The 18,325-nt window shown below is 43.6% G+C and overlaps 1 protein-coding gene across 1 annotated transcript in view; it reads right to left on the bottom strand.

The window, feature by feature from the left end:
• LOC144600294 (sodium- and chloride-dependent neutral and basic amino acid transporter B(0+)-like) overlaps window positions 1–18,325 on the bottom strand; it is a 40,974-nt gene that overhangs the window by 11,897 nt on the left and 10,752 nt on the right. The window contains exons 5-12 of the mRNA XM_078411860.1: window positions 18,089–18,221; window positions 16,123–16,263; window positions 15,168–15,396; window positions 9,205–9,330; window positions 7,452–7,570; window positions 4,177–4,276; window positions 3,064–3,173; window positions 249–419 (exon numbers count right to left, since the gene is read on the bottom strand). Of these exons, the coding sequence (XP_078267986.1) occupies window positions 249–419; window positions 3,064–3,173; window positions 4,177–4,276; window positions 7,452–7,570; window positions 9,205–9,330; window positions 15,168–15,396; window positions 16,123–16,263; window positions 18,089–18,221 (1,129 nt within the window). The remainder of the gene's footprint in view (window positions 1–248; window positions 420–3,063; window positions 3,174–4,176; window positions 4,277–7,451; window positions 7,571–9,204; window positions 9,331–15,167; window positions 15,397–16,122; window positions 16,264–18,088; window positions 18,222–18,325) is intronic.

Below are 18,325 nucleotides of genomic sequence, written 5' to 3'. Positions count from 1 at the left end.
TATTCCCATCTTTATACAATTCTCTGATCACCCCTCAGCCTCCTGCACTCCACAAATAAATTCCTAGCCTGCCCAAATCTTTCCCTATAGCTCAGCCCCTCGAATCCTGGCAACATCCTCATAAATCCTCATAAATCGTCTCTGCACTCTAAACCTAAACCTACCAACCATTGCACAGTAAGTGATTGGGGTAAACTCTTTAAAATTCCTTTCCTTCATGTTTATGGGATAAAGCAGTGCTTTCTTACCTGGTACAAGTTGGTGCCGTTAGCTTGGGCAACTTTCAGGATGGCAACAATGGGAATCCAACTGATGCAGAAGATTAGTATGAACCAGCCAAGAGCTATTGCCCACTCTGGGTACTCAACAGGTCCATATGTTGGCATGGAAAATGTCGCCAAAGACCAGAATAATATTACCTGTGCAAATGATTGGACATAACAAGAAATAATTTAATGAGACTTGGTCTGTCGTGGGATTGTTTCCAGTTTACATGTCTTACTAACTTGATAGCGGGTTTTGATGAGATAACAAAGGTGATCGGGGTAAGGTAGGGCAGTAAATGAGGATAGGGCAGTAAAAGATAGTAAGGCATTTTATCCCTGATTGTTGGCTGATCCGGAAGGTTAAGATGCATGGGATCCGCCAAAGAATCAATTATTTTGACAATGGTAGACACAAAATGTTGGAGTAACTCAGCAGGTCAGACAGCAACTCTGGAGAGAAGGAATGGGTGACGTTTCCGGTCAAGACCATTCTGAAGAAGGGTCTCGACCCGAAATGTCTAGCTGAATGTCTGTGATCAGTGGTGATCCGCAAAGGAATGGAAATATAAGTATGTAAATGACTTGGACAAAAATGTAGACGAGTTGGTGAGCAAGTTTGTAAATAACACAACATTGATTGGAATGTGGACAATGAAGACGGTTGTCAATGGACAGAGTGGGATATTGATCAGTTATACATTCGGGTGAGTAAACAGTAAATGTAGGTCCATTTATGCAAGTGTGAGATGTTGCACCTTGGGAAGGGAAAGTACACAGTTAATAGCAAGACACAAACGACATTCTCCTCTCCTCCGACGCTGGCAACCTCAACATCCTCATCCTACTTGACCTCAGCGCCGCCTTTGACACCATAAATCACTCGATTCTCCTCACCCGACTTGAAACCTCCCTTAACATCACCGGCACAGCCCTATCCTGGTTCAAATCTTACCTCTCTGACAGACACCAGTTCATATCCATTAACAACTGTAAATCCCCCACCGCTCCCCTCCCCCAAGGTGTCCCCCAAGGCTCAGTCCTTGGCCCCCTCCTCTTCATCCTCTACCTGTTCCCCCTTGGTCAATTAATCCGCCGTCATGGTCTCAACTTCCACTGCTTCGCCGATGATATCCAGCTCCTCATCTCCACCAAGTCAATCTCCCCCACCACACACTCTACACTGACAAACTGCATCACTGAAATAAAATCTTGGCTTCAATCAAATTTCCTCAAACTCAAATGCAACAAATCTGAAATCATCATCATTGGTCCAAAAACGCTCACCAAATCCACCCAAAACGTCATCCTCAACATTGTTGGTCTCCCAGTATCCACCTGCCCTCACATCCGGAATCTTGGAATCATCTTTGATCAAACCCTCTCCTTCGACAAACACATCACAAAGACAGCCTTCTTCCACCTCAAAAACATTGCCCGTCTCCGTCCATCCCTCTCCTCCACAGCTGCAGAAACCCTCATCCACGCCTTCATCACCTCCCGTCTGGACTACTGCAACAGCCTCTATGGCGCACCCTCAAAAATCATCAGTAAACTTCAATACATTAAAAACTCCGCTGCCCGTCTACTCACCCACACCCCGATCCGTGACCATATCACCCCCATCCTTTACAAACTCCACTGGCTCCCCATCCCCCAGAGAATCCAGTACAAAATCCTCCTCATAACCTACAAAGCCCTCCATAACCTGGCCCCATCCTACCTGACCGACCTCCTCCACAGGCACACTCCCACCTGCACCCTCCGCTCTGCTGCTGCCAATCCCCTATCCCCCCACATCCGGACCAAACTCAGATCCTGGGGGGACAGGGCTTTCTCCATCGCTGCTCCCACCCTATGGAACTCACTACCCCAAACCGTTAGAGACTCCTCCACACTCACCACATTCAAAACATCGCAGAAGTCTCACCTGTTCAGTACTGCCTTCAACCACTGAAGGTCACCTCACCTTCTGTCTCCTTTCTCTGTCCGTTTACTTATTTACTTATTTATCTATTTATTCATTTCCCTATGTTCTCTAAATCTCTGTAAAGCGTCTTTGGGTATATGAAAAGCGCTATATAAATAAAATACATTATTATTATTATTATTATAACACCACTGATGTACAGAGGTATCTTATTTCCAAGTCCATAGCTCCCTGAAAGTGGCAATGCAAATTGATAGAATGGTAAAGCAGGCATATGCTTACATTCATCAGTCAGGGCATTGAGTGCAAGAGTCAGGAAGTTATGTTTGAGCTTTACAAAACTTTCGTTAGGTCACATTTGGAGTACGGTGTGCTGTTCTAGTCGCCCATTACAGGAAGGATGGTGGGGATTTGGATCGGGTGCACAAGAGAACACTGACTAGATTAGAGAGCATTAGCTATAAGGAAAGGTTGGACAAAGTTGGATTGTTTACTCTGGAACATTAGAGACAGGGGCAACGTGACATAAATTGAAAGGCATAGATAGAGCAGACATTCACAAATTGTCCCCAGGATGGAAATGTCAAAGACTGGAGGACAGAGCTTTCTCGTCAGAGGGTGGAAGTTTGAAAGGAGATGTGGGGGCATGTTTTATTTGTACACGGGGAGTGGTGGGCACCTGGAACACCATGGTTGGGGAGGCAGATGTAATAGTGGTGTTTAAGAAGCTTTTGGATAAGCACATGAATATGCAAATAATTGAGTAATATGGATCATGTTTAGGCAGAGGAGATTAGTTTAATGATATTGTGGCAGCCATTATGGGCCAAAGGACCTGTTTCTGTGCTCTAAATATTGCATTTTCCTTACAGCCAGCAAGATCGGAGAGATGAAAAGCCAACACACTCTCCACCACAGCCAGAAGAACCAAATCCTCCTCCCAATCATCATCTCAATGTCCTTGATGAACCTGTTTATCCCTGTGAACAACAAGAAAACAGGGACAGGTAATGAATTGGCTGATCTGGTCTTTAGTATAGCACTTTTGTGCACATATCTTGCATTAGGAACAGATTAAATTATAAAATGGATGCAATGTTAATTTCAGACAAGGTAAGAGTCTTATTTCTCTCAACTTTTCATTCTCTTGCAAAGATATCATCTTTAAGTCTCAATTTATCTGCCTTTGGCAAGGATGCCATCTCTTCCTTCCAATATTCTTGTCACCTTGACTGGACCTCCTCCCACCCTGACTCTTGCAAAGACGCCATCCATTACTTTCAATCCCTATGTCTCCTCCCACAATAAGGCTTTCCACTCTCGGCAGATGTTATCTGTCTTCATTAAACCTGTCTTCTCACCTGCTCGTGGATGAAGCCCTCATCTGCGTCCCACCGTTCTGCTCTCACTTCCCTTCACCCCGCACAGAACATCCTGTGATTCTGTTGTCATTATAATTGGGAGATATTACAAAATGACTTCCATAGTAACATGGGAGTTACTGAGCCTGCACTACCATTTATATGCATCATGAACTGCACTCACTTTACATAAAGCATAGAACAGTACAACACAGCAACAGGCCCTTCAGCCCACAATGTCTGTGATGAACATGATGCCAAGACCATCTCTTGTCTGTCTGCATTTATTCCAATTCCCTCCATTCCCTGCATATCCATGTGCCCATCCAAAGGTTTCTTAAACATTACTATTGTATCTGCCTCCACCATCACCCCCTGCAGCACGTTCCAGGCACCTACCAACCTCTGCTTAAAACAATCTGCCTTCCCTTCCATTCATTTTATCTGTTTATTAGGCTATCTATGATTATTGTGTTTGTGGGACTGTTAGTGCTGCAGCAAGTAAGAATCCCATTGTTGTGTTTCTGGTACATATGACAATTAAACACTCTTAACTTGATTGTCATGCATTTAGTGTTTTAACAAACTAATTTAGAGTCAGCACTTTCCCTGTTGTGTTTACCATAAATCCAGCTCAGACCGGTCACTTCCAGCAGGGCCACAATCATGATAATCCACCCGGTGCAGAAATAATCAATTAAATGCACCCAGTAAATTCCAGCCTAAAATTAAAGCCAGAGTTAGAAAATGCTGCATCACAAAATCATGGCATCAACATTAAAATGAGAATTTCAATTGTTTGGAAACTGCCCAATGTATCCCGCCATTCCTCACCTTTCAAGGCTTCTACGACATCTCTTTTTGGCTCTCTAACTCAGCAATGCATTTAATGCTAATGTCCACATAGTTTCACAGCTAAATGTGAGCAAAAGTGGCTTGACGATCTTTGAAACCACAAGGCGATCAAAATAAGAGGGTGCAGTTTTCAGGTAGATAGACACAAAATGCTGGAGTAACTCAGCTGGACAGGCAGGATCTCTGTATAGAAGGAATGGGTGACGTTTTGGGTCGAGACCCTTCTTCAAACCGAGATTTCAGGTGATAGGTAGGAGACTTAAAATGAACCTCAGGATTAAGATAACACAGAGTGGTTGATATTTGGAATGCACTACTAGAGGAGGTGGTGGAATCATAGAAACATAGAAAATAGGTGCAGGGGTAGGTCATTCGGCCCTTTGAGCCAGCACCGCCATTCAATATGATCATGGCTGACCTTCCAAAATCAGTACCCCATTCGGGCTATTCCCCCATATCCCTTAATTCCCTTAGTCCTAACACTCTCTTGAAAACATCCAATGAATTGGCCTCCACTGCCTTCTGTGGCAGAGAATTCCACAGATTCACAACTCTCTGGGTGAAGAAGTTTTTCCTCATCTCAGTCCTAAATAGCCTACCGCTTATTCTTAAACTGTGACCCCTGGTTCTGGACTCCCCCAACATTGGGAACATTTTTCCTGGATCTAGCCTGTCCAATCCTCTACAAACTTTATATATTTCTATAAGATCCCCTCTCATCCTTTTAAATTCCAGTGAATACAAGCTCAGTCGACCCATTCTTTCATCATACGTCAATCCTGCCTTCCCGGGAATTAACCTGGTAAAACTACACTGCACTCCCTCAATAGCAATAATACCTTTCCTCAAATTAGGAGACCAAAATTGCACACAATACTCCAGGTGCGGTCTCAACAGGCCCCTTTACAACTGCAATAGGACCTCCTTGCTCCTAAACTCAAATCCTTTTGCATTGAAGGCCAACATGCCATTGGCTTTCTTCACTGCTTGCTGTACCTGCATGCTTACCTTCAGTGACTGATGTACAAGCACACCCAGGTCTCCTAATCCTAATCTCCCCTTCTAATCTGACACCATTCAGATAATAATCTGCCTTCCTGTTCTTTGCCACCTAAGTGGATGACCTCACATTTATCCACATTATACTGCATCTGCCATGCATCTGCCCACTCACCCAACCTATTCATTCACCCTGCAGCCTCACAGCATCCTCCTCGCAGCTCACACTGCCACCCAGCTTTGTGTTATCTGCAAACTTAGAGATGCTACATTTAATTCCCTCGTCTAAATCGTTAATATATATTGTAAACAACTGGGGTCCCAGCACCGAGCCTTGTGGCACCCCACTAGTCACTGTCTGCCATTCTGAAAAGGAACCGTTAAATCGGATATGATTATTACATTTAAGAAGCATTTAAACAGACTCTTAAATAAGCACGACCCACAAAATGATATGGTCCTCATGCGGGAAAATGGGATCAATGTAAATGAGCAAGCAGTCCAGCATTGATGGGCTGGCTCCGGGCAGCACTTCTGTGCAGTATATTTCCAAGTTGCCATTTTCTGTATTGTGGGGATCAGGATTTTTTTTTCTTATCGTGTTCATGTGATAGGTGCAGAATTAGGCCATTCAGCCCATCAAGTCTACTCCACCATGGCTGATCTAGCTTTCCCTCTCAACCCATTCTCCTGCCTTCTCCCCATAACCCCTGACACCGCTACTAATCAGAAATCTGTCAATCTCCGCCTTAAAAATATCAATTGACGCCTCCACCGCCATCTATGGCAATGAATTCCACCAGTTTACCACCATCTGACTAAAGAAATTCCTCCTCATCTCCTTTCTAAAGGTGCATCGTTTTATTCTGAGGCTGGGCTGAGGATTCCTTATTGTACAGGGACAAGAAGCTTTGAAGCATTCCATCAATCAACAGAGGGATCAAACCAGTCTTCTGAGCTAAACTCAGGCTGAAGAAATGTTCTCTTTCAAATAACTTTGCTATTTCCATTTACCTTTCCTTTTGCTCCATAGAAGTAATTATCCCCTTCTCGCACAGTCCCGTACTGTCCACACGAACTGTTTAAAGTCTCATCTGTTTCATTTATTTTGTAATATTCTGTCTTTACTTGATTAGCTTATTTTACCAACCAGATTTTCCTGGCATTTGGAATGCATCTGTTTCTTCCATTGTTCACTCATTGCTTGCCCTGTTCTTTCTACACATTGTCAATGACCTATGTTGTTTCTATTTCCATGTAAAGTGTTAGCCCATAGTTCTGCTCTTTCAATCGCATTGTACAGGTTACAATCTAGTCCCTGAAAGTGGCAATACAAATGGCAATGTAGCGAATTGTGGACACTGCACAGACCATCACACAAACCGACTTCCCTTCCATTAACTCTATTTATCCCTCACGCTGCCTCGGCAAGGCCAGCAGCATAATCTTCTCCACCCTCCCATCGGGCAAAACATGTAGAAGTGTGAAAACACGCACTTCCAGATTCAGGGACAATTTCGTCCCAGCTGTTATCAGGCAACTGAACTATCCTACTGCAACTAGAGAGCAGTCCTGAACTACTATCTACCTCACTGGTGACCCCTGAACTATCTTTGATTGGACTTTACTAGGTTTATGTTGCACTAAACGTTATCCCCATATCATGTATCGTACACTGTGAATGGCTCGATTGTAATCTTGTATTGCCATTCCACTGACTGGTTAGCACGCAACAAAAGCTATTCACTGTGGTGGTTATAGATTGTGCATCCGACAAGGATTGGTCTTAGTGACATGTTTGACAGAAACATTGTGGGTGGAAGGACCTGTTCCTGTGTTCTATGTTCTGCACAAAATCCTCTAGCTGTAGCAACAGAGCCAGGCATGGGTAGAACAAAGATGATGTGAGGAAAGGAATGGTCTGTGTTTCTATTCAAATCCATGCATTAGGACAGCGAGATTCTTCCTTAAATCCTGCTCCCATCTAGTTTCTGATCAGCTATGACAGCACTAAACATAAAAAACTACTAATGAACATCATACCTCTGTAACAAACACAAGGCTGACGAAATAAAACACCAAGCAAATTCCACTTGTCATATAAATACGTTTAGATTTCAACATCTTTGGAAACTGGTCCAGCAGACTCGTTAGAATTGTTTCTGGGGAAAGAAATGTTTAAATCGATGGTAATCAGTGTCCCACAGTATTCCCTCATAAGGTCATAAGGAATAGGAGTATAATTAGGCCATTCGGCCCATCAAGTCTATTCCACCATTCAATCATAGCTGATCTGTCTCTCTCTCCTAACCCCATTCTCCTGCCTTCTTCCCATAACCTCTGACACCTCAACTAATCAAGAATCTATCTATCTCTGCCTTAAAAATATCCACCGACTTGCCCTCCACAGCATTCTGTGTCAAAAAAATCCACAGATTCACCACCCTCTTATTCACCACCCTCTGACTAAAGAAATTTCTTCCCATCTCCTTCCTAAAAGAACGTCCTTTAATTCTGAGGCAATGACCTCTGGTCGTAGACTCTCCCACTAGTGGGAACATCCTCTCCACATCCACCCTACCCAATCCTTTCACTATTCTGTATGTTTCAATTAGGTCCTCCTTATTCTTCTAAACTCCAGCAAGTGCAGGCCCAGTGCCGACAAACACTCATCATACGTTAACCTACTTATTCCTGGTAAACCTCCTCTGGACCCTCTCCAGATCCAGGCCATCCTTCCTCAGATATAGTGCCCAAAATTCCTCACAATATTCCAAATGCGGCCTTACCAGCGCCTAGTAGAACCTCAACATTACATCCCTGTTTTTGTCTACAAGCCCTCTTGAAATAAATGCTAGCATTGAGTTTGCTTTCTTTACCACCAATTTGACTTGCAGATTAACTTTTTGGGAATCCTGCACCAGCACTCCCAAGTCCCTTTGCACCTCCGATTTCTGGATTCTCACCCCATTTAGAAAATAGTCTACACTTTCCTACTACCAAAATGCACGACTCCACACTTTGCTACATTATATTCCATCTGCCACTTCTCTGCCCACTCTCCCAACCTGTCCATATCCTACTACGGAGTCCCTGCTTTCTCTACACTACCTGCCCCTCCACCTATTTTCGTATCATCCGCAAACTTTACAACAGAGCCTTCAATCCTCTCATGCAAATCATTAATATACAACGTGAAGAGTAGCGGCCCCATCATCGACCCTTGTGGGACTTCACTAGTCACTGGCAGCCAACCAGAAAAAGCCCCCTTTATTGCCACTCTTTATCTTCTGCCATCCAGCCAACCTGCTGTCCATGCTCGTATCTGCCCTTTGATACCGTTGGCTCTCATCTTCCGAAGCAGCCCAACACATGGCACCTTATCAAAGGCTGGAGTGATGAGACTGAGGGAACAGCTGAGGCAGTTTCTCTGTACATCTGTCCTCCATATGTAATCCAATTCGTTACTCTGAACGGGCAAATTGTTAGGGAGAAGCCATCTACTGCACAATCATTAGCACAATTATTATCCTCAGATACCTAGTGCACAAATCCCTGGCTTCAAGCAGAGAAACAAGAGTTGCTAATGATTGTGCAATAGATGGTAGACTACAAATACTAGTCTGTTATTAAGAAGGCAAATTGGTGATGTGCCCACAGCTGTGTACACATCTACCATCATTTCCCAGCTCTTTCCCATCCGTAATATCTAACCATTACAATCAACAGCAACATTTACTCAGCTTGAATGAAGAAATATCAAAAGTGTTGTTAAATTTGGCAGAGCCACTCTTACCTAAACCTGCAAACTGAGTGTCGAGTCCCAGCGTGAGCAACATGAAGAAAAACAATACGGACCAGAGAGGAGCCCACGGCAGATGTGCTAAAGCCTCTGGGTAGGCGATGAAAGCCAAACCGAAACCTGAACAACAGACACAATTTCAGGTAATCGTCCTTAAATATATTTATATTGTGAAGACAAGCAGGTATACTGCACCTTGGAGTGATGCAATATTGAGATGTGCGGCATTATATGAAGCAGTTGTTGTTTCATTGAATGAAATGGAATTGAATACTGGGTTCTGTGCACACAAGTATATGATTCATTAGTAAATCTTACAAGATCTCCTCCTTCACTGGTTCACTACATAAAATGACACTCAGTGGGTAGAAGAATGGTGGGACTGGACAAGGGAGAGTTGCACAAAAAGATAACTATTTAACTAAAAATTGTACCAGAGTTAAGACCCTAATTCTATTTTCCAAAGATCTCATAATCATACAGCATGAAAAAAAGGCCATTCAGCCCAACTTGTCCATGCTGACCAAGATGCCATGTCACGCTAGTCCCAGTCTTTTACATGATGTGAGATTCATGTAAGATTTTCGATTCTGGTTCAGGACATTTGCAGAATATCTAGATTTAAGTTTAGGTTTATTATTGCCGTACATAATGAGATACAGTGAAAAGCCTTGTTTTGCATGTTATCCAATCAGATCAGATAATAGCAGACATGAATACATCAAACCACACTCAAGAAGGAAGGGAATGATACAGAGTGCAGCATATAGTTTCTCAGCATTGTAGCGCACCAGTTCCAATGGCCGCAATGAGGTTCCTGACACTGCTGGTGCACGCTTTCAAGCTGCTGTATCTGGTGCCAGATTGGAGCAGGGAGAACAAGGAATGAGACGTCTTTGATTATTTTGGCTGCTTTTCTGCAGCAACACAAAGTGTAGATAGAGTCAATGGTGGGGAATCTGGTTTGTGTGATACACTGGGCTACTCTCTGCAATTTCTTGCCGGCTTGGGCAGAGCCGTTCCTAAACCAAGCTGTGATGCAAGCTGACAGTATGCATTCTATGGAGCATCTGTAGAAGTGTGTAAGAGTCACTGGAGACATGCCAAATTTCCTCAGTCTCCTCAGCAAGTAAAGGCGTCGGTGTGCATTTTTGGCTGTTGCTAGCTCCTTCATCTTACTGACATTGAGGGAAAGATTGCTGGCCTGACACCCTGATACTAACTTCTCTATCTCCTTCCTGTACTTAGTCTCATCATTGTTTGTGATCCGACCCACCACAGTGTGGTGTCATCTGCAAACTTGTAGACAAACCATATTTGGCCGTTAGGTAGCGAGTTCTACAAACACAACGCGATTCTCTAATTCAAGAGGTGCAGCTTTCATTAATGCAGACCAAGTGTTGCAAACACATTGAGGTTGGTGCAGGTTACAGGCACTAACCTGTAATGCAAATGACCAGCCAGTACCTATTTAGTATGCAAACTACACAGAAGCAAGATCTGCCTCCTGACCTGAACTGCTGCCTTGATGTGTTTTACACATACTCCACGTGACTGCACGTTTCCCCTTGGGTGCTCTGTTTCTTCCTGTAATGCAGTAGAGCAGCTGGCTGAGCTGCTGCCCCACAGCCCCAGAGACGTGGTTCGAATCGAACCTCGGTTGCTGTTTGTGTGGAGTTTGCACGTTCTCTCTGTGATCGTGTGGGTTTCCTCAGGGTGTTCCGGTTTCCTCCCATATTCTGAAACCGTGTAGGTTTGTGGGTTAATCGGTATCTGCAAAATTGTTCCAGTGTGCAGGGAGTGGATCAGAAAGTGGGATAATATAGAACTAGTGTGAATGGTTGATCGATGGTCAGCATGGTCTCAGTGGGCTGAAGGGCCTGTTTCCACACTGTATCTTTCAATCAATCAACACAGATCTATGGGGAGGTTCCTTGACGAGTACAAATTAGTCCACAGTTCAGTTTATCGGCAATAAGAATCAAAAAGGGAAGTTTATAAATGAGAGAAAATAAATCGTCAATTAGAAACATAGAAAATAGGTGCAGGAGTAGGCCATTCGGCCCTTCGAGCCTGCACCGCCATTCAATATGATCATGGCTGATCATTCAGCTCAGTAGCCTGTACCTGCCTTCTCTCCATACCCCCTGATCCCTTTAGCAAAAAGGGCCACATCTAACTCCCTCTTAAATATAGCCAATGAACTGGCCTCAACTACCTTCTGTGGCAGAGAATTCCACAGACTCACCACTCTCTGTGTGAAGAAATGTTTTCTCATCTCGGTCCTAAAAGACTTCCCCCTTATCCTTAAGCTGTGACTCCTGGTTCTGGACTCCCCCAACATCGGGAACAATCTTCCCGCATCTAGCCTCTCCAACCCCTTAAGAATTTTATATGTTTCTATAAGATCCCCCCTCAGTCTTCTAAATTCCAGCGAGTACAAGCCCAGTCTATCTAGTCTTTCCTCATATGTAAGTCCCGCCATCCCAGGGATCAATCTGGTGAACCTTCTCTGTACTCCCTCTAAGGCAAGAACGTCTTTCCTCAGGTTAGGAGACCAAAACTGCACACAATACTCCAGGTGCGGTCTCACCAAGGCCCTGTACAACTGCAGCAGAACCTCCCTGCTCCTAAACTCAAATCCTCTTGCTATGAATGCCAACATACCATTCACTTTCTTCACTGTCTGCTGCACCTGCATGCTTGCTTTCAATGACTGGTGCACCATGACACCCAGGTCACGTTGCATCTCCCCTTCTCCCAATCGGTCACCATTCAGGTAATACTCTGCTTTCCTGTTCTTGCCGCCAAAGTATATAACCTCACATTTATCCACATTATATTGCATCTGCCATGCATTTGCCCACTCGCCTAATCTATCCAAGTCACTCTGCAGCCTCCTAGCATTCTCCTCGCAACTAACACTGCCACCCAGCTTCGTGTCATCCGCAAACTTAGAGATGTTGCATTCAATTCCCTCGTCCAAATCATTAATATACACTGTAAATAACTGGGGTCCCAGCACTGAGCCTTGCGGTACCACACTAGTCACTGCCTGCCATTCCGAAAAGGACCCGTTTATTCCTACTCTTTGCTTCCTGTCCGCCAACCAATTTTCTATCCACCTCAACACTGAACCCTCAATACCGTGTGCTTTAAGTTTGTACACCAATCTCCTATGTGGGACCTTGTCGAAGGCCTTCTGAAAGTCCAGATATAACACATCGACTGGTTCTCCCTTATCCACTCTACTAGTTACATCCTCGAAAAATTCTATAAGATTCGTCAGACATGATTTGCCTTTGGTAAATCCATGCTGACTTTGTCCGATGATTTCACCACTTTCCAAATGTAATGCTATCACATCTTTAATAACTGACTCTAGCATTTTCCCCACTACCGATGTTAGGCTAACTGGTCTATAATTCCCCGTTTTCTCTCTCCCTCCCTTTTTAAAAAGTGGGATTACATTAGCTACCCTCCAGTCCTCAGGAACTACTCCAGAATCTAAAGAGTTTTGAAAAATTATCACTAATGCATCCACTATTTCTGAGGCTACTTCCTTAAGCACTCTGGGATGCAGCCTATCTGGCCCTGGGGATTTATCTGCCTTTAATCCATTTAATTTACCTAACACCACTTCCCGACTAACCTGGATTTCCCTCAGTTCCTCCATCTCTTTAGACCCCCGGTCCCCTGCTATTTCCGGCAGTATTTGTTCAATTGGTCTGCCATCTCCTTGTTCCCTATGATCAATTCACCTGTTTCCGACTGCAAGGGACCTACATTTGCCTTAACTAATCTTTTTCTCTTGATATATCTATAAAAACTTTTGCAGTCTGTTTTTATGTTCCTTGCCAGTTTTCCCTCATAATCTATTTTCCCTTTCCTAATTAAGCCCTTTGTCCTCCTCTGCTGGACTCTGAATTTCTCCCAGTCCTCTGGTATGCTACTTTTTCTGGCTAATCTGTATGCTTCATCTTTTGTTTTAATACTATCCTTGATTTCCCTTGTTAGCCACGGATGCACTACCTTTCCTGGTTTGTTCTTTTGCCAAACTGGGATGAACACTTGTTGTAGTTCATCCATGCGACCTTTAAATGCCTTCCATTGTATGTCCACCGTCAACCCTTTCAGCATCAATCGCCAGTCTATCTTGGACAATTCACGCCTCATACCCTCAAAGTTATCTTTCTTTAAGTTCAGAACACTTGTTTCTGTATCGACTTTGTCACTCTCCATCCTAATGAAGAACTCTACCATATTATGATCACTCTTGCCCAAGGGGCCTCGCACAACAAGACTGCTAACTAACCCTTCCTCATTACTCAATACCCAGTCTAGAATGGCCTGTTCTCTCGTTGGTTCCTCGACATGTTGGTTTAGAAAACCATCTCTCAAACATTCCAAGAAATCCTCTTCCTCAGCACCCCTGCCAGTTTGGTTCACCCAATCTATATGTAGATTGAAGTCACCCATTATAACTGCTGCGCCTTTAGTGCATGCATTTCTAATTTCCTGCTTGATGCCATCCCCAACCTCCCTACTGCTGTTAGGTGGCCTGTACACAACTCCCACTAGCGTTTTCTGCCCCTTAGTGTTTCGTAGCTCTACCCATATCGATTCCACATCCTCCAAGCTAATGTCCTTCCTTTCCACTGCTTTAATCTCCTCTCGAACCAGTAACGCTACCCCATCTCCTTTTCCTTTCTGTCTATCCCGCCTGAATATAGAATATCCCTGGATGTTGAGCTCCCAGCCTTGGTCACCCTGGAGCCATGTCTCCGTAATCCCAACTATATCATAATCATTAATAACTATCTCCACATTTAATTCATCCACCTTATTACGTATACTCCTTGCATTGAGACACAAAGCCTTCAGGCTTGTTTTTACAACTCTCTTACCCCTTGTACGATTATGTTGAAAAGTGGCCCTTTTTGATTTTTGCCCTGGATTTGTCTGCCTGCCACTTTTACTTTTCACCTTGCTACCTGTTGCTTCTACCCTCATTTTACACCCCTCTGTCTCTCTGCTCCAGCTCCCATCCCCCTGCCACATTAGTTTAAATCCTCCCCGACAGCACTAGCAAACACTCCCCCTAGGACATTGGTTCCATTCCAGCTCAGGTGTAAGGGAACAATGAGAAGGAGCAATGGGACCAATAGGATTGCTTCCCTCAGAGCAAGCATTAGGCTGATGGACTGGATGGCCTCTTTCAGTGCCACAGTAGCACCAATACGACAAATTTGCAGGTTTCACATTTCCTTTGAAAGCTTTACATAAACAAAATACACTGTCAGTAATTTGTAATTCTACCAAGGGTAGTCAAGTCAAGTCAAGTCAAGTCAATTTTATTTGTATAGCACATTTAAAAACAACCCACGTTGACCAAAGTGCTGTACATCTGATTAGGTACTAAGGAAAAAAAATGAAAAAGGGTAGACAATAGACAATAGGTGCAGGAGTAGGCCATTCGGCCCTTCGAGCCAGCACCGCCATTCAATGTGATCATGGCTGATCATTCTCAATCAGTACCCCGTTCCTGCCTTCTCCCCATACCCCCTGACTCCGCTATCCTTAAGACCTCTATCTAGCTCTCTCTTGAATGGGGTAGGGGAATCAAGAACCAGGGTGCTGTCTGTGTGGAGTTTGCAGGTTCTCCCTGTAACCGTGTGGGTTTCCTCCAGGTGCTCCAGTTTCTTTCCACATCCCAAAGACGTGCAGGCTTGTAGGTTAATTGGCCGCTGTAAATTGTCCCCCATGTGTGGGGACTGGGTGTAAAATTGAGATTACATAGATCTACTGTGAACGGGTCATCAATGGTCAGCGTGGGCCTGGTGGGCCAAAGAGTTTGTTTCCATCCTGTATTTCTAAACTACACTAAACCAAGTCTAAGGCAGGCGTGAGATCCCCTGCTCAAATAACCTTCAGCACAGAATGGAGACCATAGTTACCTGACTGAGCGACCTCTGAAACAGGCTTGTTCTGTACGTGAGCCATGTGTCCCAGGACGGAGAAGATGGCAAATCCAGCAAACACACTCGTGGCACAGTTCACCACACAGACAATGATAGTGTCTCTGTAACAGTTGTTGTGGAATTTGTTGTAGGATGACAGGGTTATTAAGCTGCCACAGCCCACTGACATGGAATAGAATATCTGAGTTGCAGCATCTTTCCACACCTGGTGAATAGAAGATGGAATCAGTCAAATTTAACAAACTCATTCAACATTAGTATCGTACGTAAAACAGTAGAGCACAGGATCAGGCCCTTCTCCGCAATATCCGTGCTGAACATGTTGCCAAGATCAACACATGTTGACCTGCATGTGACGCGTATTCCTCCATTCCCTCCATCCCCAACATAACCAAATGCCACTATTGTATCTGCCTCCAAGGTTCTGACTGTCTACCCTATCTATGTCTCTCATAATTTTATATACTTCTGTCAATTCTCCCCTCAGCCTCTGATGGTCCAAAGACACCAATCCAGTTCAGTCCAACATCTTGTAGTTACAGGGAGAATATGGGGTGGAATATTCCCACCATTCTATTGTGTGGGTGCTAAATAATGCTTCCACTGGTCAACAGTAGTGTATCGTTCAGCCTCCTTATCTACACGCTGTTGCCTAGGCCACTGACTTTGCTTGTTATTTAGCAAGAGATGAGATGTGATTGCCAAAGAGATGAGATCTCTTGCACTCTTGTCGTCTGGGCTTTGTTATCCCTCTGCAAGCTGGAACAAAGAAAGCTCCATCGTGTTAAATTAATTCAGATCTCAACCAACAAATGACTAAACATAGCTTTCATCAACTAGTGCAAAACCAAAAACTAACTGAGATAAAATACCAGATTAAAAGTGAGATATATTTTCCTCAAAGCCATATAGAATGTTGTGATTTGTTTACCTCAGCATCAGCCAGCTTTGAGAAGTCCGACTGACCTCCAATGTAGAATTCAATCCCTTTCCAAGCTCCCTCCAGGGTCAGTCCTCGGATCAGAAGTACGGTCAGAACCACGTACGGGAATGTTGCAGTGAAATAAACCACCTGGTCAGGGACAGGGATTGTTAGATTGTCCTGTGTTTCTGCTACAACATTTACATTCAATAATTAAATGGCAAATATAGGATTTCATTTAAAACAGTGAATGAAGCAGAGGTGAATTACAGAAGTAAAATCACTGGAAGTACCCAGCAGGTCAGTGGCAGTGGAGGAAAATATCATTTAACCATTCAGTTCAAGACTGTTCTTCGGAACCTGTCATCAGTCTGAAATATTTACTCTCTCTGCAGTGCCACTGACCTGCTAACCTGCTTACTGTTACAACATTTAAAAGACACTCGGACAAGTACATGGACAGGGAAGGTTTAGAGCAGGGTTTCCTACCTTTATCATCCCGTTTACACCTTTGCAACTTTTCGAAAGTAAATTTACTCCCACCCTGATTTGTTCAGTAATTTGAGTTTACACTTTTACCATAATAAAGCAACCGACAAAGGGGAGATTTTAAATATTGTTTTTAACATTATTATTTTAAGTTAAAATAACGATAATAATAGCACATAAGAATGTCATTTCACTCATTTATGAACAACTAATGAACAGATACCAGTATACCAGAACCAAACACTGTCAGTCAATATGTACAAATCCAGAATCAACAAATTTACCCCAGGTTGGGAACCCTTGGTTTCGAGGGATATGGGTTAAATGAGGGCATGTGGGATGGTTTAGATGGGGGCATCTAGGTCAGCATAGATGAGTTGGGCCAAAGGGCCTGTTTCTATGCTTTATGTCTCTCTATTTCCAGGATTTTAAAATTTCAGATATGGGCAGGAACGGTTTAGAGGGATATGGGCCATACACGGGCAGGTGGGATTGGCTTAGATAGAGGCATCTAGTTCAGCATGGATGAGCTGGGCCGAAAGGCCTGTTTCTTTGCCATATGATTCTGTGACTATCGCTGGCATCTACATTACTTTGGTTTCTCTTGAAAATTGGAACATTAGAACAAAAGAAATAGACGCAAGAGTTAGTAAATTGGCCCCTCGTGTTTGCTTCAGTTTCCAGTAAGGTTGATGACTGATCTTTCATCTCTGTGCCATTGTCCTGCCTTAACTCAATACCCTTTGATTCTTAAATATACATAAAGAGTGTATTTATCTCAGAGCAGTAGGTTAACCTCAGTGTAAATAGCACTTCCTCAGTTAGGGAGGAATTGGTTACAGTATCTTCAGTATATTCAGTTTAGCTTCTTTGTCATTGTCACTGTCAGATGGGCTCATCCATTATGGAAATCCAGTCAATCAGCCAGCTGACAACTGCCCTGAGTTAGGTTTAGGATTAGGTTTAGGTTTATTATTCTCACGTGTACTGAGGTACAGTGAAAAGCTTCGCATTTTATCCAATCATGTCAGGTAATAATATCCATAACTGCATTCAAATTATATTCTCTGGAACGCCGGAGTTTGCGGGGAGACCTGATAGAAGTATACTTCCTTGAAAGGGGCATCACAGGTAGATAAGGCTTTTGGCACATTGGCCTTCATCAGTCAGGGTGTTGAGTGTAGAGGTTGTGATGTTATGTAACAGCTGTACAAGATGCTGGTGAGACCACAGTTGGCTTAAACGCAACAAAGATGTTGAAGTCTTTGAACTTAACATCTTTCCTCTAACAAGGTAATCAGGGTGTTCTGATTTGATCACCCTGTTATAGGAAAGATGTTAAGTTCAAAGAGTGCAGAGAAGATTTACGAGAATATTGCCAGGACTTGAGGGCCTGAGCTATAGGGAGAAAAAAAGAGATTTCCTCGTGTAAAAACCCATCCTTTTTCCCCCAGAGTTTGACCCCTTTCATCACCAATTCTTTTACCTTTCCTGAAGATTTAATTCCTTTCAACAAGGCGGCTCCAACCATCAGCCAGCCCAGGAGCAGACACAGGGCTAAGCGCCAGACGATCTTCCCCGTCTCATCCATGGAACTTGAACGGTGTAAAACTCCTTTACTAAATAAAATATTTAAAGGAGACAACCTTAGCAAGTTCCCTTCCACACAATCACTTTACATAAAATGCATTGGTGAATTAACATGCCATTCATTTTTTTCAAT

The sequence above is a fragment of the Rhinoraja longicauda genome, chromosome 15, assembly GCF_053455715.1.
Source record: "Rhinoraja longicauda isolate Sanriku21f chromosome 15, sRhiLon1.1, whole genome shotgun sequence".
NCBI classification, from domain to species: domain Eukaryota; kingdom Metazoa; phylum Chordata; class Chondrichthyes; order Rajiformes; family Arhynchobatidae; genus Rhinoraja; species Rhinoraja longicauda.
The sequence above is the reverse complement of the archived record's forward strand: the minus strand, read 5'-3'. Positions and strand labels throughout refer to the sequence as shown.